Source organism: Sciurus vulgaris, assembly GCF_902686455.1.
Source record: "Sciurus vulgaris genome assembly, chromosome: 16".
NCBI classification, from domain to species: Eukaryota; Metazoa; Chordata; class Mammalia; order Rodentia; family Sciuridae; genus Sciurus; species Sciurus vulgaris.
The window spans coordinates 35,903,782-35,929,519 of NC_136477.1; the positions used below are offsets into that span (position 1 = coordinate 35,903,782).

The 25,738-nt window shown below is 34.0% G+C and overlaps 1 protein-coding gene across 2 annotated transcripts in view; it reads right to left on the reverse strand.

Annotated features, from left to right (window-relative positions):
- The window catches only part of ZCWPW2 (zinc finger CW-type and PWWP domain containing 2), a 119,482-nt gene that overhangs the window by 36,296 nt on the left and 57,448 nt on the right, over positions 1 to 25,738 (reverse strand). The window contains exons 4-5 of one of the 2 annotated variants that reach the window (XM_079114007.1): positions 21,743 to 21,857; positions 9,171 to 9,217 (exon numbers count right to left, since the gene is read on the reverse strand). The exons of the other annotated variant lie outside the window; for it this stretch is intronic. Coding sequence (XP_078970133.1) covers positions 9,171 to 9,217; positions 21,743 to 21,857 — 162 coding nt within the window. The remainder of the gene's footprint in view (positions 1 to 9,170; positions 9,218 to 21,742; positions 21,858 to 25,738) is intronic. 2 annotated transcript variants of the gene reach the window in all.

Genomic DNA, 25,738 nt, shown 5'->3' on the forward strand with positions numbered 1-25,738 from the left:
TAAAACCACACCCTAGGAAACTTGCCAGTCTGGATGGTTTCATAGGGCAAGGCCTCCTCCCAATGTGGACTCACAGCCTATCTTTGGTCATATATATGGCAAAGAAATAAACTTCTATCTTGTATGACTCACTGCAAGTTGGAGTTTCCTTATTACAGAACTATAGTCTGTACCCTACTTAATATATATGACAATACAAACTATTTCAAAAATTATAATATAAAAGTAAAAAAGTATTTATAATAAAATATATTTCCATATGTATATGCTTTAGAACAACTATAAATGAAGACATAAGCAATAAAAGAAATGCTAGTTATCCCTATCATAAATAAGGATATATGTGAAATAAAATTAATAAAGTCATTATGTATAAGAACTACAGGAAAATGTACTAATAGAAGTAGTAATAGATATAAAATAGAACCCACTATTAAGTAACAGCAGATTAAATATTTGTATATATCAGGAGAAAAGATGGTGGCATTAATGAAAGAGAGACAGCTTCCAAAATAAGCTGCAGATTATCCAACTACAGAAAATAGGAAATGTAAAAATCTCCCAAATGAACTGGTAACACAATTCCTCACGGGGAAAATAATCTTCTGTGCTATGACATGGGATGACCTACTAACAAAATACCACAGAAAATAAATCTTTTTTGAAAATTCCAAACATACAAGGGCACACATTATCTCCAGTACCTGAAATAACTTGACCATAACTTTCAAAGGGAAGGGAATAATATCTTAATGATAAACTGGAACACTAAGATGTAATAAAGAATTTTAAGGTAGATCTTTGAGGACAATATGAAAGTAAGACTGAAAAACAACAGGCTATCCAAAAATTATCTTAGTGTGTAATTTTTATAGCATATATTTCTTATGAGTAGTTAGAAGTTATAAACCCTAGCAATATTATAAAATATTTCCAAATATTTATCTTTTTTATTTATTTTTTTAATTTTTATTTTTTATAGACTGCATTTTGATTCACTGTATACAAATGGGGTACATCATTTCGTTTCTACAGTTGTGCATGATATAGATTCATACCATTGGTGTAATCATACATGTACGTAGGGTAATGATGTCTGTCTCATTCCACCATTTTTCATACACCCCCTCCCTCTCATTTCCCTCCACATAATCTAAAGTTCCTCCATTCTTCTCTCGCCCACTCGCACTTTCCCATTATATATCATCAACAACTTATCAGGGAAAACATTCGGCCTTTGGTTTTTTGGGATTGGTTTATTTCAGTTAGCATGATATTCTCCAATTCTATCCATTTCTCTGCAAATGCCATAAAATTATTCTACTTTATGGTAGAATAATATTCCACTGTGTATATATTCCAAGTATTTATCTTTTTAGATTCAATGAGATCAATGTATTTTATTCATTCTGTCGACTTAGTAACATTTGTTTTTCAAACAATTAAAAGTCAACTTGCATTTGTAAATGCTTTCCATGGTTTCTCAGTAACTGTACTTCTATCTTTTGAAGCTACAATATAGTCAAAAATATTACAATATGTTAAATAGAAATCAAGTAAATTATTCATAAGTTCAAGAACAATGTGTCTGTTCCATGTCAGTTTTCTTCTCCATAACAAGACTTCTGAAAAATTTCTTGGATTTTGGCTTAACATATCATGTTTCAGTATTATTTTGTATTAAATCTCTATATTATTTTGTAGTTTGTTGAATCCAGCAGAACATTCAAAAGTAATTTCAAATGTTGGATAGTTGTTACACAGTTCTCTTCTGTTGTATTTTAGTTTATCTGGTGTCCTTAGCCTTTGCCCAATAAATTCCTTATATTTCCCAAAATTACAATAACCTAAAGCATTGCCACAAATTCCTAAAACGTCTCATAGGTAGTATCTCTCTGTGTAAAGAACCAGTTTTTTTACCCTTGTCTATGTGAGATCTATACTTTTATAAAATGAAAAAGTTTATTTTATAAAAGGAAAATGAGTTTCTGGCAGCAAAGTAAATAAAAACGAAGATATATAAACTATAACCTCCAATTTATTATCAGAGTCAATAGACAAAATTATCTGTCAAATTACCATACAAAACCCTAATTGTTTAGTCTCACTTTCTGTATGTAACTGCAGACCACACTTTGGCACTTTCCTAGGAACAGTAGTGTCCTTATTGAGAAGGATTGGTTAAAAAAAAAAAAAAAAAAAGTATAAAAAATGTTAGTTGTTACTATCACTATATTTTTTATTCTAAATATCCTTAAGCAGAGATTGAAATAAACAATTCTATCCATGGTAACACTGTTGCACTATCTCAATACCTCTGCCAAATCTCCAGATATACATAGGAGTTCTATTCCCTTTCTTTTCATAAAGGATAACTGTGTCTTCTGTGAAAATAAATTCCTTCATGTAAAGCAGTATCAACATTAGTTAGCCAGTGAAAAGTCCAGATTCCTTTTACAAACCAAAAATCCAGAAAAAAGTAAAATATGATTTAAAAGGGACTAATAAATATACATATCATACTATTAAAATGATATTCATCCCATTTCCCAGTCATCTCTAGATTCACACCTAACAATCTTTTTTGTTCCTTCAAGTTACATTTGACCTTCCCTGGGTCTGTCATGCCTCAACCCACCACTCAACATAGTGTCCAGCACAATACATTTTCTAGTGATTCTAATATATGTTCACAGAATTAGTTTAAGGCATCAACTCCTTTTCTTTTTCAGTGGTATCCTGTAAGAGCATTGTCACTTGAGGAGAATGCAAAGGTTTATGTTATCTCAATCATATTTTTTTCTTTTTTTTTATTGTAAAAAAGTGAGATATATGTTGTTTCTCTGTTTATACATGGAGTAAAGGCATACCATTTGTGTAATCATAAATTTACACAGGGTAATGTTGTTTGATTCATTATTTTTCCTCCCCCCCACCCCTCCCACCCCTCTTTTCCCTCTATACAGTCCTTTCTTCCTCCATTCTTGCCCCCCTCCCAAACCCTAACCCTAACCCCTCCCACCCCCCATTATGTGTCATCATCTGCTTACCAGAGAAAACATTCGTCCTTGGTTTTTTTGAGATTGACTTATCTCACTTTGCATGATATTCTCCAATTTCATCCATTTGCCTGCAAATGCCATAATTTTGTCATTCTTTATGGCTGAGTAATATTCCATTGTATATATATGCCACAGTTTCTTTATCCATTCATCAATTGAAGGACATCCAGGTTGGTTCCACAATCTGGCTATTGTGAATTGAGCAGCTATGAACATTGATGTGGCTGTATCTCTGTAGTATGCTGATTTTAAGTCTTTTGGGTATAGGCCAAGGAGTGGGATAGCTGGGTCAAATGGTGGTTCCATTCCAAGCTTTCTAAGGCATCTCCATACTGCTTTCTAGAGTGGCTGCACTAATTTGCAACCCCACCAGCAATGTAGGACTGTACCTTTTTCCCCACATCCTCGCCAACCTATTGTTGCTTCTGTTCTTGATAATAGCCATTCTAATTGGGGTGAGATGGAATCTGAGGGTAGTTTTGATTTGCATTTCTCTTACTACTAGAGATGTTGAACATTTTTTCATATATCTGTTGATTGCTTGCACATCTTCTTCTGTGAAGTGTCTGTTCATTTCCTTACCCATTTGTTGATTGGGTTATCTGTATTCTTGGTGTAGAGTTTTTTTGAGTTCTTTGTATATTCTGGAAATTAGTACTCTATCTGAAGTATGAGTGGCAAAGATTTTCTCCCACTCTGTAGGCTCTCTCTTCACATTACTGATAGTTTCCTTTGCTTAGAGAAAGCTTTTTAGTTTGAATCTATCCCGGTTGTTGATTCTTGATTTTATTTCTTGTGCAATGGGAGTCCTGTTAAGGAAGTCTGATCCTAAGCCAACATGTTGAAGATTTGGACCTACCTTTTCCTCTTTAAGATGAAGGGTCTCTGTCTGATTCCAAGGTCCTTGATCCATTTTGAGTTGAGTTTTGTGCAGGGTGAGATAGGGGTTTAATTTCATTATGTTGCATATGGATTTCCAGTTTTCCCAGCACCATTTGTTGAAGAGGCTATCGTTTCTCCATTGCATATTTTTGGCACCTTTGTCTAGTATGAGCAAATTGTATTTATTTGGTTTGTGTCCATGTCCTCTGTTCTGTACCATTGATCCATCTGTCTATTTTGGTACCAATACCATGCCGTTTTTGCTACTATTGCTTTGTAGTAGAGTTGAAGATCTGGTATTGCTATACCCCCTGCTTCGCTCTTTCTGCTAAGGATTGCTTTAGCTATTCTGGGTTTCTTATTCTTCCAGATGAATTTCATAATTGCTGCTCTATTTCTGTAAGGTACATCATTGGGATTTTAATTGGAATTGCATTGAATCTGTATAGCACTTTTGGTAGTATAGCCATTTTGACAATATTAATTCTGCCTATCCAAAAACATGTGAGATCTTTCCATCTTCTAAAGTCTTCCTCAATTTCTTTCTTCAATGTTTTGTAGTTTACATTGTAGAGATCTTTTACCTCTTTGGTTAGATTGATTCCCAAGTATTTTATTTTTTTCGAGGCTTTTGTGAATGGGGTAGTTTTCCTAACTTCTCTTTCTGAAGATTCATCACTTATGTATAAAAATGTATTGGATTTATGAGTATTGATCTTGTAACCTACTACTTTACTGAATTCACTTATGAGTTCTAAAAGTTTTCTGGTAGAATTTCCGGGTTCCTCTAAATATATAATCATGTCATCAGCGAACAGGGATAGTTTGAGTTCTTCGTTTCCTATTCATATAGCTTTAATTTCTTGGGTTTGTCTAATTGCTCTGGCTAGAGTTTCAAGGACGATGTTGAATAGAAGTGGTGAAAGAGGGCATCCCTGCCTAGTTCCAGTTGTTAGGGGGAATGCTTTCAGTTTTTCACCATTTTGAATGATGTTGGCCATGGGCTTAGTGTAGATGCCCTTTACAATGTTAAGGAATGTTCCCACTATTCCTATTTTTTCTAGTGTTTTGAGCATGAAGGGATGCTGTATTTTATCAAATGCTTTTAATGCATCTATCAAAATAATCATGTGATTCTTGACTTTAAGTCTGTTGATATGGTGAATGACATTTATTGATTTCCGGATGCTGAATCAACCTTGCATCTCTGGGATAAAACCCCCTTGATCGTGGTGCACTATCTTTTTAATATATTTTTGTATGCGATTTGCTAAGAGTTTGTTGAGAATTTTTGCGTTAATGTTCATTAAGGATATTGGTCTGAAATTTTCTTTCCCTGATGTGTCTCTGTCTGGTTTAGGTATCAGGGTGATATTGGCTTCATAGAATGAGTTTGGGAGGGTTCCCTCCTCTTCTATTTCATGAAATGCTTTGAGGAGTATTGGAATGAGCTCTTCTTTAAAGGTTTTGTAGAACTCGGCTGAGAACCCATCTGGTCCCGGACTTTTCTTTGATGGTAGGCTTTTGATGACCTCTTCTATTTCCGTGCTTGAAATTGATTTATTTAAGTTGTGTATGTCCTCCTCCTTCAGTTTAGGTAATTCATATGTCTCTAGAAACTTGTTGATGTCTTTGAGGTTTTCTGTTTTGTTGGAGTACAGATTTTCAAAATAGCTTCTAATTATGTTTTGTATTTCACTCGTGTCTATAGTGATATTTCCTTGTTCATTCCAAATTTTAGTAATTTGAGTTTTCTCTCTCTTTCTCTTTGTTAGTGTGGCTAAGGGTTTATCAATTTTGTTTATTTTTTCAAAGAACCAAATATTTATTTTGTTAATTTTTTTCAATTGTTTCTTTTGTTTCAATTTCATTGATTTCAGCTCTGATTATAACTATTTACTATCTTCTACTACTTTTGGTGTTGGTCTGCTCTTCTTTTTCTAGGGCTTTGAGCTGTAGTGTTAAGTCATTTATTTGTTGATTTTTCCTTCTTTTGTTGAATGCGCTCCATGAAATAAATCTTCCTCTAAGTACTGCTTTCATAGTGTCCCAGAGATTTTGATATGATGTGTCTTTGTTCTCATTTACTTCTAAGAATTTTTTTATTTCCCCTCCTGATGTCTTCTGTTATCCATTCATCATATAACAGCGTATTATTTAATCTTCCAGATATTGGAGAAGTTTCTGTTTTTTATTCTGTCATTTATTTCTAATTTCAATCCATTATGATCTGATAGAGTACAAGGCAGTATCTCTATCTTCTTGTATTTGCTAACAGTAGCTTTGTGGCATAAAACATGGTCTATTTTAGAGAAGGATCCATGTGCTGCTGAGAAGAAAGTGTATTCGTTCTTTGTTGGATGGTACATTCTATATATGTCTGTTAAGTCTAAATTGTTGATTGTGTTATTGAGATCTATGGTTTCTTTATTCAATTTTTGTTTGGAAGATCTATCCAGTGGTGAGAGGTGTGTTAAAATCGCCTAGTATTATTGTGTTGTCGTCTATTTATTACTGGAATTGAGAATGATTTGTTTGATGTATATGGATGAGCCAATATTCGGGGCATAGATATTTATGATTGTTATGTCTTGCTGATTTATGCTTCCCTTAAGCAGTATGTAATGTCCTTCTTTATCCCTTCTGACTAGTTTCGGCTTGAAGTCCACATTATCTGAAATGAGGATGGATACTCTAGCTTTTTTGCTGTGTCCGTGTGCATGGTATGTATTTTGTCATCCCTTTCACCTTTGGTCTATGGGTATCTCTTTCTATGAGATGAGTCTCCTGCAGGCAGCATATTACTGGATTTTTCCTTTTAATCCAATCTGCCAGTCTATGTCTTTTGATTGATGAGCTCAGGCCATTAACATTCAGGGTTATTACTGTGATATGATTTGTATTCCCAGTCATTTGATTCATTTTTGTTTTTTGACATGGTTTGGTTTCTCCTTTATTTGGCTCTTCCTTTAGGCTAGTTCCTCCTGTTGCTGATTTGCATCATTGTTTTTCATCTCTTCCTCATGGAATATTTTGCTGAGAATGTTCTGTATTGCCAGCTTTCTTTTTGTAAATTCTTTTAGTTTCTATTTATCATGGAAGGGTTTTATTTCGTCACAAATCTGAAAGTAAGTTTTGCAGGGTATAAGATTCTTGGTTGGCATCTGTTTTCTTTCAGGGCTTGGTAAATGTTGTTCCAGGCCCTTCTAGCTTTTAGGGTCTGGATTAAAAAATCTGCTGATATTCTTATTGGACTCCCCCTGAATGTAATTTGATCTTTTCTCTCGCAGCCTTTAAAATTCTGTCTTTATCTTGTATGTTAGGTATTTTCATAATAATGTGTCTTGGTGTGGGTCTGTTGTAAGTTTGTAAATTTGGAGTCCTCTAAGCCTTTTATACCTGGTTTTCCATTTCATTCTTCAGATTTGGGAAATTTTCTGATATTATTTCATTGAATAGATTGTTCATTCCTTTGGTTTGTTTCTCTAAGCCTTCCTCAATCCCAATAATTCTTAAATTTGGCCTTTTCATGATATCCCATAATTCTTGTAGTTCTGTTCATGATTTCTTACCATCTTCTCTGGTCAGTTTTGTTTTCAAGATTAAGTATTTTGTATTCAATGTCTGAGGTTCTGTCTCCCAGGTGTTCTGTCCTATTGGTTATGCTTTCTATGGAGTTTTTAATTTGGTTTATTGTTTCCTTCATTTCAAGGATTTCTGTTTGATTTATTTTCAGTATCTCTAACTCTTTATTGAAATGATCTTTTGCTTCCCGTATTTGCTCTTTTAACTGTTGATTGGTGCGATCATTTAATGCCTGCATTTGCTCTTTCATCTCTTCCTTGAGTGCCTGCATTTGCTCTTTCATCTCCTCGTTTGCTTCCCTGATTGTTGTAATTATATACATTCTGAACTCCCTTTCTGACATTTCTTCTGCTGTGCTGTCATTGGGTTTTATTGATATAGGTTTGTTTGGGACATTTTCTTCCCTTGTTTTTTCATATTGGTCAGATATCAGTGGAACTCTGAGATATTGCAGATTTCCTCCATTGGCTTATAGTGTCCCTGCACATTTCCAGTATATCACCTCCTCACCTTCAGTAGCCTGAAGTGTTGGAGGAACTTGATAATGCAGTGCTTCTGAAGAAAGCTGTCCCCAGCCCGGTACTGGGTCCAGGGCTTGGAGCTGGCACTGTGCAGAAAGGCTCTCACTGGGCTGTCTGCTCCGAGAAGCTGGCCGTGGAAGGAGCCTGCCGCCGGAGGGAGCAGGGCTGCTTGGAGAAGTCTCTGGCTGCCCTACCCTGGTCCCAGAGGCTGCCTGCGGGCCAGGGCCCTCCGCTGGGTCTGGGGCTTGGAGTTGGCTCTGTGCCGAAAAGCTCCCACTGGGCGGGCCTGCTCCTAGAAGCTGGTTGTGGATCGGGCCTGCTGCCAGAGAGAGCAGGGCTGCTTGGGGAAGACTCTTGCTGCCCTGCCCTGCTCTGAGAAGCTGCCCCCTGTCTGGGCCTGTCACGCACACCAAGCTTCACTCAGTGGGAGAGACTCACCCCGCGGCTCTATGTTGGTCTGAGTCTTTCAATACCTCCCCTTCTTGAATCCTGAGTTCTGGAGTGACGGGAGATGCAGTCACCCTGTAGTCCACCATCTTGGATCTCCTCAATCATATTTTTGAAAGTGGATTTAAACATTTTTCTAATATTTAGAATAACAGGTTAATTTTTTTAAATTGTCAAAAATTCTATTAATTTTATAAGTTTTCATTAAAAAGTTTTTATGTTCAGAAAGTTTGTTCAAACACCTAATGTTCCTCTCTATTTAAGTTTAAAGTAAAGTCCATATTAAGCTGTGAACTTTTAATTTCCCTATGAGATTGCTTGCATACCTTATAATAACATGATATGCAAGAAAAAATATTTGAGTATATGGAGTATGTATATTAAATATAATGTAATTTAAACAAAAGTTATTGTTTGCTTGTTCACTTATAAGTCTCTAATTTCTAATTATTTAACATGAACATAAGCAATCACAAATATTAATTTAATAGCAGCAATGACAAACATTAATTTAACAGCATCACCCTAAGAAAACAAATATATACTTAACAAACATTTACAAGAAAAAATAGATATATCATTGTTTTAAATAATTTAATATTATTTAAAAAGTAATGTTAGTTAAACAGAATTTGAAGCTTATTTATTTTTTAATAATAAAACATGACCTTACCCTTTTCTTGGCCACCACCTCAACTTTGGCATCTGCTTTGGATTTATCTGTAAGATAATAAAATGTGGCTGCTTCAAAAACTACCTATGCTACTGTTCTGATAAACACAGTGTTGCATAGAATTTTCTACTTTCTAATACTATAATAACAATACTTTGTTTTTAGCTGTCCTTTAAATTAAAATGCTAATAAACTCAGCCCCCAGGAACTAAGTAACTCACAAGTAGTAATATCAGCAATTCACATACTTATTTGAAAAACCTCCTCCCTTAAATTTTATTGGCTAATTGGACTTCTTCATGTTAGTATCAAGTACAGCTGATTTCTAAGTTAAGTGTCTGCCTGTGTACTATAGGGGTATATAGAATCTAGAATTAAATTCTGGTTATCTCCACTTGTAGATCTACTACATGCTGGAAATGGGGTGAAAACTTTATACAAATAGTATCTTATTGAATCCACATGATAACTTTATAAGGTATGAAGTCATCCTCACTTTACTAATTCCTCTGAGTTTCACTTGATTAGTTTGATGTTAACCTACATTCAATAGTCTGCCTAAGGTCATGCAGTTGGACCTGACCCATTCTGATACAAACCCCAAATCATTCCAGTATGTCTGCTGCCTTCATTTGGGACCAAAGAAGTTCCAACAGTGCCTCAGACAAAAGTCAAAAAGAATTAGGACTACAAATCCTTTTTTTTTTTTTTTTTTTTTTGGTATCCTACCCACTCCTAAAATCAGATTAATTAGTAATCAAATAGATCATGGGCAAATTATTCCAGGATATTATTTTGGTAAGTTCAATAACTGTGTGTTCACATTTCGGTAAAAATTATTGGCATCAAACATAAAAATCCCGGGAAACTGTTTATCATGTTCATAGTTACAACTTCACACATAAACTATTCTTCTATATACCTAACTTTATGCTTGAGATGATCTTTCTTCCTGAAATACATGTTCTCCCCACTGATGAAAGTACAAGACCATCTACCATTACAGATGATTCCTCCAACTAGGAAAAATCTGCACCTCTTTTGCAAATTCATGGTCCTCTTAGGCCATGAAAATTGCTTCCTCATATTATTGTTACTTTTGCATATATCTAAGCATTCTGCAAGACTAGAATATTCCTCAAAGGCAGGGACAAAATTTTATATGTAATGGGTGCTTGATATAATTTATAATAAGTATATATGCATTTTATCCAAAAATCTTACATCAATCTGAAATACACATTTTACCTGAACAAGTTAATGAAGTTTATTAACATAAACTAAGCATTTACTTAATATAACCTATTATACTAGACAGTTTAAGCATTTACTTAGTATAAGCTATTATACTAGACAGTGCAAGACGTAAAAGAGCACATATATTCTCAGACCTTCAGTTTACTGATAAACTGGTGGTATGACTATTACCTTATTGGTATATTGGGAGATTTAAATAATATAATTCATATAAAAAAAGCTCCTAAAACTATGTCTGAAAAATAATATACAACCAACAACTGTTTACTTCCATTTTAAGTAAGATATTATGGATATGTAGATGTGTGTATGGGGGTGGTTTTTAACCTTTGAATAGTAGGAAAAATAGTATATTTCATTGTTGTATCATCTTTTTTAGGTTATCCTACTATCTTTTATTTAATTATCTCAGTCTTTTTAACATAACTGGAAAGGATTAATGAGTAACAATAAAATAGAAAAATATTTTAAGATATAGGGAAATTAGACAAGCAAAATCCCACAATATATTTTAGATTTACAGAAGGGATCAGTGGAGCCAGGTGAAGTGGTACATGTCTATAATCCTAGTGACTTGTAAGGTTGAGGCAAGAGAATTGCCAAGTTTAAGGCAGCCTCAGAAACTTACCGAGACCCTTTCTCAATATAAAAAATAAAAAAGGCTGTGGATTTAGCTCAGTACTAAAGTATCCTTGGGTTCAATCCCCAGTACAAAAACAAACAAACAAACAAAAAAACCAATGGATTTTACTGTAATTAAAAGATAGAATAAATATTGTTGTGGTTTTTTTTTAAAAAGTGTTTTTTCTATTGTTTGAAGATCTCTAGTAAGAATAAAAGTAATGATGAAATATCAATCTTGATATAATTAAAACTGAACAAAAACTCAAAAAATAAAATGAGATTCAATCAACTCTGATAGCAGAGTTAATGAAAACATAATAGATATTTGCTGTCTTTCTTCTCAAAATACAGTTATTCTTAGGTAAATTTTCCAATACAGAGATGAATTGAGAAGAGAAATATCCAGAATGTTGTTCAAGGAACTTTTTATGCTCAAAAATTGTAGAACTGGGCTGGAGTTGTGACTCAGTGGTAGAATACCTGCCTAGCGATCCTCAGCACCACATAAATAAATAAAATAAAGTTATTATGTCTATTTATAACAATTTTTTTAAAAAGCTGTAGAACCATCTTCCAATAACAGGACAATGGACCATCAATCACAGTGATTTTCAAATGTCAAAGGGAAATTCTCATATAATACTCTAACCATTATCATCATTAGTGATTTCTCTACTAAAAACAGGAGGTTTATGTTCAACTTCAGCAATATTAACTACTTTCTAAGAGCTGAATTTTCCCTAATGAGAAAGGTTTAATTTCCTTTCTTCAGAAATCTCTGTATGTAGGGACCCTCACAATAAAGAGTAAAAAACAGTTAACATGGAATTTAGATTTGGATAATGAAAAGTGCTTTCACTCTCCTCCTGAGCTGAGTCCGAGTCGTATCTCTGAAGTACAAAAGTAGAGCAGCAGTTGGTAAATGAAAATGTTCTAAATGAGTAGAAGTAGTTAATGCCCCGGGTCCCAAAACTGATGGTAAAATTCTTTTTAAAAAAATTACAGCCATATTAGAGAAAAATACAAATGGTAACATAATTTAATGGCTTCTCCCTCCCTCCCCCTTCCCCCATCTTTTTTTAAAGCTTGTTCATTCATAGCTTCTGAAAAACTATCAGTTTGTACTTCTTTAAATGTGACAGCTTAGAGTAGACAGTCCAGCTTCTGGTGTATCATGTGAGGAACTTAGAAGTTGCTACTACATCCCATCAAGTTAAACGCTCTACACACCGAAAAATGAACAATTCTTAGATCCCTCAGAGAAGTAAGGTCATGGGGCACACTTGTTCTCCAAAATTTGGAAAAATACACAAACACAGAGAATCATTACTTACTTGAAATCTCCATGGAAACTGTACAGGGATAGGAAAACTTGAACTTTAATTGACATATTGCTGGAGGCTCAGTATGGACAAACCTGAATGACAAAAACTCCAGGAGATGCATCACATTCTCACTATGAAGCATGGAGTAAATTGTCCCAGGATTTTAGCAGGATGAGGAGGAAATGTGCCAGAGCACTGTTCTCAAAAAGTCCTATCCTCAGATGAAACCATTAAACGTATCATTTTTTTTTCACAGCCTAACTTAACCTGAGAGAAGTGAAAATTTAGAAAAAAGAAACAAAGTTCATAGTCTAGAAATGAGACCTAATCATGGGACTGTAGAATGTTTCCCCTGCCCTCATGTCTTAGCATTGTACTACTAAAGGCTTATGCTTGTGGTTCCTAATTATCAGGACTTCATGCTCACCTTTCAATAAAAATTATAAGGCATACTAAAATGAAAAATAAACAATTTGAAAAGATAGAGAAGGATCAGAACTGGATCCAGATTTGGTAGGAATAGTGGGATCATCAGATTGTGAATTTAAAACAATTATGATTAATATTAATATTTTGTTTTTTATTAAAATATTTTTTATTTTTACGGATACATTTTGATTCATTGTACACAAATGGGGTACAACTTTTCATTTCCATTGTACACAATGTATATTCACGCCATTCATGTAATCATACATATATATATAGGGTAATACTGTCTGTTTCATTCTACTGTTTTTCCATTCCCATCCCCTCCCCACCCCTTTTCTCTACACTATCCAAAGTTCCTTCATTCTTCTCTTCCTCCCACCACTCCCCATTGTTATATATTGTCATGCACTTATCAGAGAAAACATTAGGCCTTTGGTTTTTTGGGCTTGGTCTATTTCACTTAGCATGATATTTTCCAACTTCATCCATTTAGCAACAAATGCCATAATTTTACTATTCCTTATGGCTGAGTAATATTCCATTGTGTATATATATACACCACAGTTTCTTTATCCATTCGTCAGTTAAAGGGCATATAGGTTGGTTCCACAATCTAGCTATTGTGAATTGAGCTGCTATGAATATTGATGTGGCTGCATCACTGTAGTATGCTGATTTTAAGTCCTTTGGGTATAAACCCAGGAGAGGGATACCTGGGTCAGATGGTGGGTTCATTCCTAGCTTTCTGAGGAATCTCCATACTGCTTTCCAGAGTGGCTGTACCAATTTGCAACTCCACCAGCAATGAATATTAATATTTTAAAAGCAGACAATAAGAAAGAACTGATGGGTAAGCAAAAGAGATGAAAATTCTAAGAAAGAATAAAAAGAAATACTGGAGGATCAAAAGAAATGAAAGAATGCTTCTGATGGGCTAATGAGCAAACTGGACAAAGCTGAGGAAAGAACCTCTGAACTTGAGAATATACTAATAGAAACTACCAAAACTTAAAATCAAAAATAAAAAAGGCAAAAAAAAAAAAAATCAAAAAACTGTAAGACAACTACAAAAGTGCAAAAGTGTAACTTGTACATAATAGGAGTACCAGAAGGAAAATGTCTGGCATCAAACCATAGGTCTGCTCACCAAACCATAGCTTCTATTCAGAGAATACAGAGTGAGATAAATGTCAACAAATCTACACTTAGTCTTATTATATTAAAATACAGGAAATAAAAGAAGGAAAATTTTTTGAGCAATTCAGAGGGGGAAAAAAAAACCATAAAAAAGCAAAGATGAAAATTATAACTAACTTCTCTTCAGAAACCACATAAACAATAAGAGAGTAAAATGAAATATTTCAAGTGTTGGTGGAAAAAAAATCTTGCAGTTTTATGAGATTTGTCTGTGAGTTCAATACCCTATTTAAGAAGTCTTTAAAAGTGAAGAAGAAATAAAGACTTTGGTGAGCAAACAAAAATGAGTAGACCTGCCTTATGAGAGATATTAAAAGAATTCAGGCCAGGCACAGTAGCCCACGTCTGTAGGCCCAGTGGCTTGGGAGGCTGAGGCAGGACAATCATAAGTTCAAAGCTAGCCTCAGCAATGGTGAGGTGCTAAGCAACTCAGTGAGACTGTTTTAAAATTTCTGGGATACAACAAAACTAGTGCTTAGAAGGAAATTTATAGGCTCGAATGTATATATAATGGAAAGGAAGAAAGCTCTAAAACCAATAATCTAAGCATCTAGTTTAAAAATTAGAAATTAGAAGTAAGCAAAATATAAGAAATGAAGAAATAGTATAAATCAATTAATTTAAAAATAGACAACAAATAGAGAAAAATCAACAATGCCAAAAGTTAGTTCTTTGAAAGATCAACATAATTAATAAGTCTCCAATTAGGCTAACTACAAACAAACAAACAAGAAAGAAAAGAAAAAGACACAAATTATAATATCAGAAATGAAAGAAGTGGAGAATATTTTTGCCAATCATACTTCAGATAGAGCACTAATCTCCAGAATCTATAAAGAACTCAAAAAACTCTACTCCAAGAATTCAAACAGTCCAGTCAACAAATGGGCTAAGGAAATGAATAGACACTTCACAGAAGAAGATCTACAAGCAATCAACAAACATATGGAAAAATGTTCAACATCTCTAGTAATAAGAGAAATGCAAATCAAAACCACCCTAAGATTCCATCTCACCCCAATTAGAATGGCGATTATCAAGAATACGAGCAACAACAGGTGTTGGCGAGGATGTGGGGAGAAAGGTACACTCATACATTGCTGGTGGGGTTGCAAATTAGTGCAGCCACTATGGAAAGCAGTGTGGAGATTCCTTAGAAAACTTGGAATGGAACCACCATTTGACCCAGCTATCCCACTCCTTGGCCTATACCCAAAGGACTTAAAATCTGCATACTACAGAAATACAGCCACATCAATGTTCATAGCTGCTCAATTCACAATAGCCAGACTGTGGAACCAACCTAGATGCCCTTCAATTGATGAGTGGATAAAGAAACTGTGGTATATATATACAATGGAATATTACTCAGCCATAAAGAATGATAAAATTATGACATTTGCAGGCAAATGGATGAAATTGGAGAATATCATGCTAAGTGAGATAGGCCGATCTCAAAAAGCCAAAGGACGAATGATATCGCTGATAAGTGGAGGATGACACATAATGGGGGGGAGGGAAGGGTTAGAGTTAGGGTTAGGGAGGGGGGCAAGTATGGAGGAAGGAACTACTGTATAGAGGGTAAAGAGGGGTGGGAGGGGTGGGGGGAAGGGAAAAAATAACAGAATGAATCAAACAACATTGCTCTATGTAAATTTATGATTACACAAATGGTATGCCTTTACGCCATGTACAAACAGAGAAACAACATGTATCCCATTTGTTTACAATAAAAAAAAAAAAAACTATGAAAAAAAAAAAAGAAATGAAAGAAGTGGACATCACTTCAGATAACATAGACATTAAAAGGATAATAAAGAAATGTTATCAACACAGACCCTATATCCACAAATTTGATAACATATAAGAAATATGTGCTCTGCCAAACTCTGACAAGAAAAATCGGCAAATTTGAATAGGTCCACATATATTAAAGAAACTGAATAAATATAATGACCTACAAATTAAAAGCACAAAGCTCAGATGGTTTCACTGGTAATTTTACGAAACATTTGAGAAAGAAATTCTACCAATTATGTATACAAACTCAGGAGACAGAAATAGAGAAAACACTTCTTACTTAATTAACTGAGGGAAGTTCTTCACTAATATCAAAAACAGATACAGGCCCTGCAAGAATAGAGGCCTACAGACCAATATCGCTTATGAACCTAGATACAAAAATACTTAATGAAACAAAATATTATTAAATCAAATTCAACAATGTAAAAAAATGAGACATCATGATCAAGTAAGACTTATCCCAAGGATGCAAGGTAGTTTAACATTTGAAATTAAATGAGTATAATCCAACACAAAGAAAAACAATCACATGATCATATCAATAGATGGGGGGAAAGCAACTGACAAAAATCTAACACCCATTCAGTATAAAAATCTTAGCAAACTAAGAGGATCTTACTCAACTTGATCAAGAATGTATTTTAAAAATATCTAAGGCTAGCTGCACGCAATGGTGTAAGACTGTAATCCCTGAGGCTCGGGAGGCTGAGGCAGGAGGATTGCAAGTCAAAGTCAGCCTTAGCAATGGTGAGGCGCTAAGCAACTCAGTCAGACTCTGTCTCTAAATAAAATACAAAATAGGGCTGGGGATGTGGCTCAGTGGTCAAATGACCCTGAGTTCAATCCCCAGTACCCCCCCCCAAAAAATCTAAGGCTAATATCACATTTAATAATTATAAACTAGAAGATTTCTTGTGAACTATGTACAAGATCTAAAGGAAAACTACAACACTCTGAAGAAATAATAGAGTCTGGGGATGTAGTAGAGAATTGCCTGGCATGCAAGAAGTACTGGGTTTGATCCCCACTGCCACAAAATCAAAATCATCATCATCATTGTCATCATCATCATGGAAAACATCGTATGTTCATGATTAGGAAAACAACATTGTGATGATGTTAACTTTTCCTAACTTGATTTATGGACTTGATAACAATCCCAAACAAAGTGGCAGCAAGTTATTTTGTGGATATCAACTGATTTTAAGGTTAAACAGAGAGGAAAAAGATTGAAAATAACCACCTCAATGTTGAAGATGATAAAAGATGGAAAACTGGTATTACCCAACTTCAAGACTTACTGTAATGCAAGCTAAAGGCATCAAAATAGTTTGGTACTAATAAAAGAGTAGACAAATGGAACAGAATAGAGTCCAGAAATAGACCCACATAAAGATAGCAGACATTTGACAAAGGAGCAAAGGAAATACAATATAGAAAAAACACAGTGTTTTCAAGAAATAGTACCAGAATAACTGGAAATTTATATGCAAAAAATATGAATATAGACATGGATCCAACACCCTTCACAAAAATTAATCCCAAATGGGTTCTGAGCTTTAATGTAAAATGCAAAACTATAAAATTCCTAGTAGATAACTGATAGATTTTGGATCTTAAATGTTCCCCAAAGGCCCATGTGTTGAAGGGTGGTGCTTTGGGGAGACTGTGGAACCTTTAGGAGGTGTGGCCTTGTGGGAGATCTTTACATCACTGGACATGCCCTCAAAAGAGATTGTGGTTCCTTGACCACTTCATTTTTGAATTTCTTTTGCTTTTTGGTCATAAGGCAAGTAGTTTACTCCATAACACATGCCCTGTCATTGCCCCTTTGAGTGTTAATGATGTGTCAATGTGGGTTCATCAATTTTAACAAATGAACTGTGTGTTGTGAGATCTTGAGTGGAAGAGGCTAGGCTATGTGTGGTAGCTTCAGAAAATATATGAGAGCTATATGTACCTTCTACTCACTTTTCTATACACCCAAACAATTTTTTAAAGTGGATGATGCTAGAGAAAAAAAGCTAGAGATAAGCACATCCACTCAAAAAGGTATTCCATGAAAGGACTAAAAACAATGGGTCCATTTGATATCTACTGGAACCTCTAAAACTGTGAGCCAAAATAAAACATATCTTTTTTAAGTTAACTATTTCAGGTATTTTCTTATAGTGACAGAAAGCTGAAATACAATAACAAGAAGAACTAGATGACCTTGGACATGGCAATGACATTTTAAATACAATACCAAAGGCACGGTCTATGAAAGAAATGGCAAGCTTGGCTTCATTAAAATTAAAAACATCTGCTCTGGAAAATATCCTGTCAAGATAATGAAAAGACCTACAGAATGGGAGAAAATGTTTGCAAAACGTATAACTGATAAAGGACTAGTATTCAAAATATGCTAAGAACTATTTATTTATTTATTTATTTTGGTACCAAGGGCATTTTATTTTTTATTTTGAGATAGGGTTTTATTAAGTTGCTTAAGGTCTCCCTACATTGCTGAGGCTGACCTTAAGCTTTAGCTATTACTGCTTCAGCTCCTCTAGACACTGAGACTACAGGTTTGTACCACCATCTCCAGCTGAAAGTACTCTAAGAAAATGAACAACCTTATTTAAAAATGTGCAAAAGATCTGAATATATTTCTCATCAAAGAAAATATAAAGATGGCAAATAAGCATATGAAGGGATATTCAAAGCCATATATAATTAGGGAATTGTAAATTAAATAGTAAGAAGATATTATATACCTGTAAGAATGGCTAAAACCCCCCAAAAAACTGAGAACACCAAATGCTGGTGAAGATGTGAAGCAATAAGAACTCTTATTCATTGCAGATGGAAATGCAATGCAGTTTGACGGATTCTTATGAAACTAAGTATATTATCATCATATGATCAGTAATCATGCTAATTGGCATTTACCAAAAGGGGCTGAAAACTTTATGCTGACACAAAAACTTGTGCTTTAATGTTTACAGTATATTTACTCATAACTGACAAAATTTGGAAGCAATCAAGATGTTCCTAAATGGATGAACGATAAGCTGTGGTACATATAAGCAATGTAATATTATTGAGTACTGAAATTAAGTGAGCTATAAAACCATGTAAAGACATGGAGGAAACATAAATGCGTATTACTACATGAAAGAAGCCAATGAAAAGGCTACATACTTAAGTCCAACTATATGGAACTTTTGGAAAAGGCAAAACTATGGAGATAGTAACAGTTTTAGAGGTTCCAGTAGGTATCAGTGATTGTTGGGAGTTAGTGGGAGGGGAAGATGAATAGGTGGAGCATAGGAGATATTTAAGGCAGTAAAATAATTTTGTGTGATACTACAATGTTGAATACATGTCATTATATATTTGTCAAAACCCACAGAATAATACCAGGAATAACCCTTAATGTAAACTATGGACTTTGGAGGATAATGATGTAACAACTGAATCATGTAGTGTGGAATGTTGACAGTGGGGGAGGCTGTATAAATGTCTGGGAACTCTGTATTTTCCACTCATTCCAAAACTGCTCTAAAAACTAAAGCCTATATTTAAAAATGGATAATCCTGAGGGGGAAATTTTAGAGAAAGGCACATCTACTCTAAAATGCAGAGCATGAGGCATGGGTGAGGCTAAAGGTAGAGCACTTGCCTGGCATGCATGAGGTTTCAGGTTTAATCTCTACATGTGCCCAACACATAAAATGTAGTCCGCAAACAAAAATATTAATCTTGAGGCTGGGGTTGTAGCTCAGTAGTAGAGCACTTGCCTAGCATATATGAGGCACTGGGTTTGATCCTCAGCACCAAATAAAATAAATAAATAAAATAAAGGTATTGTGTCCATTTACAACTAAAAATATTTTTTAAAAAAATATTAATCTTACAAATAACACAAAATTCTGAAACTGAGTTATAAAGAAATCACATTGATTATATCCTATTTATTTTTAAAAATAAATAGTAAAAAAGCTTTCAAGCCCCACTAGAATTACCAAGTTGGAGTAATAGTTAATTCAACAAAAACAGAGCAACTAAATCATGTAGACAGAACTTTGAAATTCATTATAATCTGACTGAATCTTATTTACATCATTTAATAATCCTGCATATTTCAACAATGAAAGAATTGCATCACACATGAGAGTGTGCCAATTTTTGCAGAATAGAAAGAATATGAGCTAAATATTAGAATTAGTTCTATGTTGGAATAAGCAATTGTTAGGTGAAGAAATCCTCAAATTTGTTGGAATGAAATAAATGAGTTGTCTCTAAGGTACTCATCTTTTGTGAAATATCTGATTAATGGCTAATTAGCTCTCAAAACTACTTTTGATCTGATAAATGGCTAATTATCTCTCAAAACTACTTTTGAACACAATAAGAAATCAAATACTATACCAGAATCCACACTGGATGCTAAGAAGACCAAAGGATTAAATTGACTATTTTGGAAATAGTGAACCTAAGTGAGTAAGTTTGCTATAGTAAAGATGGAACTCTCAGATGTCAGTTCATGTTCCCCCACTGTAGGCACTTTTGAGGACAAAATGGTAGTATTTCAGCTCATTGCTCTTAAGAATCAAACTGAATTTTATAAATTCTGCATGCAGAAATCATCAGACTTTCATCAAGAAAATAAGCTACTACTGAAAAATCAAACAAAATAACCCCTCCCCAAGGTCTCTGAATAGGAAATGCCAAAAGACATAAGGCAGAAGTAGCCTGGCACACACAATGTCCAAGACATAGTTCCATAACTTATTGGGAGAGCAAGTCTATTGTGAGTGGGAAATAGATGTAATATAACTTTAAAAGTAAATGACTATATTACTTAAAAGTATTAATGGTTAAAAATATTTCAAGGCCTATTGTAGTTAAACAAGAGAACAGTATATAGTCTGTGCTAGACATAAAATTGTATTTGTGACAATAGAGTGAGTTCAACCTTTATTGCTAATAAACAGAGACATTATATTTTCAACACAAGGAATAAAATTGCATTTGTGGCAATAAATGTCTCTTCTCCTGGCCTCGAAATAAACCAGAGTGGTATGCTTGTCATTCTTTTTAAACCTACTTATTTTCCTTAAAACCTAAACTTAGGTGGTTGGGTTAATATTTAAACTTTTTCTCAAGTAAAATATTTTCACATATAGGTTGACTGAAAATACAAATGAAACTTTTCCAAAGGAGAAAATAATCACTGTTTCTTTGAAATTTAATCATTACTGAAGGCCAGATCCTCCCATAGAGCAACCTGTTTTAGAACTTAAGGTAATAGAGAAGGGACTTTGTTAAACATAAAATTATGATCACTAAGTAAAAAAATTACAACATAAATTTATTGAAAATTATCATTTTATGTGACAATCATGATCTTTTAGATTTAACGTGTATCATACACTATTATAATCTTTCAAATGAAATAGGTTAAGAAGCAAACCATAACATTTATGATTCAAGAGAATTTTCTTTGAAATAGATTTTTACTTAATTATAAAAGTTTATCTTTTATTCCTGCTTTGAATTTACATAAAAGTGAAACATTTTGAGAATACTGCGTTATGAAAAAATATAGGATATCCAAGTGAAATTATCACATCAGGAATATGTTTTAAAGTTGTGATTCTAATTTTGAATTATTTATATTGGTTTTGAAACATACAAGAGGAACTGCACAGATAAAGAGAACCAGAAGCATTAATTACAATCCCTGTATTTAACAGAGTATATTGAAAATAGTTTCCAAGGACAAAATACACGCTATTAATTAATGCAAAAATTATTTTCCAATAGACACAGACATATTATCTCCCTATAAAGACACACAGATTTTAAAATGTGCAAACATATTTTAGAAAACATACATCTGGATAAATCCTTCTTTGAGGTGGTAAAAAACAAAAACTCAAATACCCTGTTTTGATAGGCAGCACATTTCCAGTCTTTGCTCATGAGAATATCCGTAGAATAGATATGCTTCTTGAAGTGCACTTTTATACCACTTCTTTTTATTTGTACATTTTCCTGGCTAAATAAATAAAAAAAGATATATTTTAAATATGTAATTTTATTTTAAAATCCATACTTACCTATTGAGCTGGAACTAAGTCTACTTTGAACATTGTATATTACTTTGATCTATGATCACTGCTTTATTAATTAACAGTTCAGCACAGTTGTAGGAATTTTGCAAGTTAATAGTCAAAAGGGTCAGATGCTTGGTTCACTGACTTACATTATGATTCATCTTACACACAGAAAGTTTCTTAAACTTTTTGGGCCTGGTTATCTGGTGAACATTAATAATATGTACACCATAGGCTTCCATGAGCTTTAAGTAATAGGTGATAATTTTTTAGGAGAGTAAGAACTGAAAAAATTACAATGTAGATATAGCACATTTTCTAAATGTTTAGTTTTATAGAAAATGAAGAATCCATGGGTTAAAACTATAAATATTATCTATAAATATTATAAATTTTATCTAGTCAAATAGTTTTTCCAAATTTAAAAAAATTTGGCAGTAAAGTTTCCATGTTTAAAAAAATTTTGTTGTTGTTGTAGATGGACACAATACTTTTATTTTGTTTATTATTTATATGCAGTGCTGAGAATCGAACCCAGCACCTCACATGTGCTAGGCAAGTGCTCTAACACTGAACCATAACCCTAGTCCCCAGTTTCCATGATTTTTATGTTACAATTTATAAAATGGATGCCACCATTTTTTTTGAAAATTTTACCATCATAAAAACATGGATATTCATTCTATTCATCCATATTTGCCACCTATGTATAAAGATCATATCTTAATCTCAGATACGTAATTCACCCTTTACATAGAAATTTAAATTTATATAACATATACACTCAATTCATAGAACAAAACTCTATATATAAAGCTCTTTTCAAATGCTACCAATATTCATGGAATCCCCAAAGTCAACTACCTATTCCTATTACAGTTATTGTTTCATTTAATGATGTTTTACATTCTGACTCGTATTATAGCTATTTATGCTCATGATTGTCACCATCATACAATGAACAACCCATAAAGATAAAGGCAATAAAGAACAGTTCATCTCTGTAACGTCTACAGTACTCATTTGCTTACATCTCATTGTACACTATGGAAGTATTCAGAAAGTGATTGCTACTTTTGTTTTGGATATTGATTAATTTTATATAAAAGCAGTGAAACAATATAATCAAACAAAAGCATACCTTTGTACACAGGATATACACATTTTGTTCATTAAGGTATTTCTTAGTAAAAAGATGAAAATGTAGGCAGATTCAGTTTGTTGAAACTGGGAATTTTAAATTACTTTTAAAATATCTAAGCTAGGTTTTGCATATTTGAGGTATTTCTGCAAGTCCAATGTTTTCATGATGATAAATAAGAAATTACAGTAGGAAAATCACCTAAAAGCTTATATGGCACTAAACAGTTGCTATTAGCTGGGTGTGGTGGTGCACACCTGTAATCCCAGACTTCAGAGGCTGAGGTAGGAGGACTACAAGTTTAAGGCCAGACTGGGCAATTTAGGGACATCTTCAACAACTCAGTGAGACTCAGTTTGTCTCAAAAACAAACAAACAAACAAAACCCCAAAAAACAAGTAAGAAAAAAAGAAGACTGGGGATGTAGATCAGTGGGGTAAAGGCTCCCTGGTACAGGAGGGAGAGGGAGAGAGGGAGGGAGGGAGGGAGGGGGAGAGAGAGAGAGAGAGAGAGAGAGAGAGAGAGAGAGAGAGAGAGAGAGAGAGAGAGAGAGAGAGAGAGAGAGAGAGAGAGAGAGAAGAAGAAGAAGAAGAAGAAGAAGAAGGAGGAGGAGGAGGAGGAGGAGGAGGAGGAGGAGGAGGAGGAGGGAGGGAGGGAGGAAGGCGAGAGAAATAGTTGCTATACCTATTGGTATAGTATAAAAATAGTCTTTTTTTTTCCCCTAAGAAAAAAATCAATGTGATATAGCTAAAATAAATTTGAGTGAGTTAAGGGAACTGAAAGCTTTGTTTAAAACTTCTCTGGGAATCTTTAAGAACTTATTGGTAGGTACATGCCACCTAGTGGTAATACTAATGAACACTTTCAAGGAACTTAAAAAGCTAAAGCTCTATTTGATAGAAGAATTTTGAATTCCAGATTTAGGCTCAACTGTGCATTTTATTTTTAAACTAGTTTTTTTTTTTTAATTCAAGAAGTCACAGGTGCAAATTCTAACAGTATGGAATGTGTCTGCCTCCCCATTCCAGATACTTTTTATCACAAAGGCAAATGTAAAATTAACAGTTTCCTTTATATTCTTCTAGAGATACTTCATTTACAATCATTTAAATAAGTTATATGAACATATATTTTAGAAGTTCACAAATATTTACATTTTTCAATTTTCTTACAGATTGTCTATTGGTTCAATATACTTTATATACTCATGATCTATCATTGAAGAAAATGCATAAAACTTACATTCTAGCCTGTGAGAACAAACAACCTACCACAAACACGACAAATAAATAAAAGCTGTATCATAAGAGGTGTTAAATACTATGTAATAAAGACAAAACAAAATAAGAGTGATCACAAATGTTCAGGAGTAAGTCACTGAAAAGGTGATATTTGATTGGAGACTGGGGAGTTAGCTATTTAGCTATCCAAGGAAAGAGTTTTCAGTTAGAAAAAAAAAAAATCCCCTAACATTAATGCACATGAATCCAGGGTGAGCAGAGTATGAAAGACAAAGAGGAAGAGTAATAGGGAATGATGTCAGAAAATCAGCAAGGGCCAGCTCATGGAGGTTCTTGTAGGCTATTATAAGGTCTTTGGCTATTACTTTGAACAAAGGAGATGCCACTGTAGTGTTATAAGTGGAATAATAATATTTGATTTGGTTTAATGTTTTAAAACAATAATTCTCATTGCTTTGATGAAGACAGACTATATAGAGAAAAGTGGAGAAGCAAGACAGTTAGGTAGAAGCTACTGCAATAATCCAGGCAAAGAAATGATGATGATGTGGATTAATGAAGTAGCAGCTCCTGTGGTGAAAAGTGTTAGGATTCTGGATATAAGTTGACCAAAAATAATTACTGGACCAACTGAAAATTGGTTGTGAAAGAAAGTGAGAAAGACTCTAGCTAGGGCTTTTAGGCAGAATGAATAAAATGATGAAATTGCTATCTATTGAGATGGGGTAGGCTAAAAGAGTGAGATTTGGAGGAAGTTGAGGACTTCCAGTATGCTGAGTACAAGACGTCTCAAACTCATGTCCATAAGAAGGATGACTATGACATCTAAGTGGAGATATCAAGTATCAATTGGATAAGAAAATTCTAGGAATCTCTATTTTTATACACACACACGGTGGGGGGAGGCAGGGGGCTTAAAAATCAAGAAATTAGATGAGGTAAACGAAGGAATGAGGAAACAGATGTACATATCCCACATACAAGATACATAGGTACCACTGTTAGACAAATGCCCTGGTTTTTGTTTGTTTGTTTGTTTGGGTACCAGGGATTGAACCCAGGGATGGTTAACAACTGAGTCATATCCCCGGTTCTTTAAATTTTTTTGAGACAGGATCTAGCTAAGTTGCTTTAAGGCCTCACTAAGTTGCTGAGACTGGCTTTGAGCTTGCAATTCTCCTGCCTGGGTCTCACAAATCACTGGGATTAGAGGCACCTCCCACTGTGACAAAAGCCCTAGTGAACATTTAGGTTGTTTCTAACATGCAATCTGAAACAATGCTGCAATGAAAATTTTATCTACAAGATATTTTGCCCATGTAAGAGTCTATTAAAGGATACATCTTTAGACATTGAATTGCCAGGTTTAATATATGCATATTTTAGATTTTAGAAGCTCTTATGAAATTACTCTTGCAGTCTATGATGCCAGAAACAATAT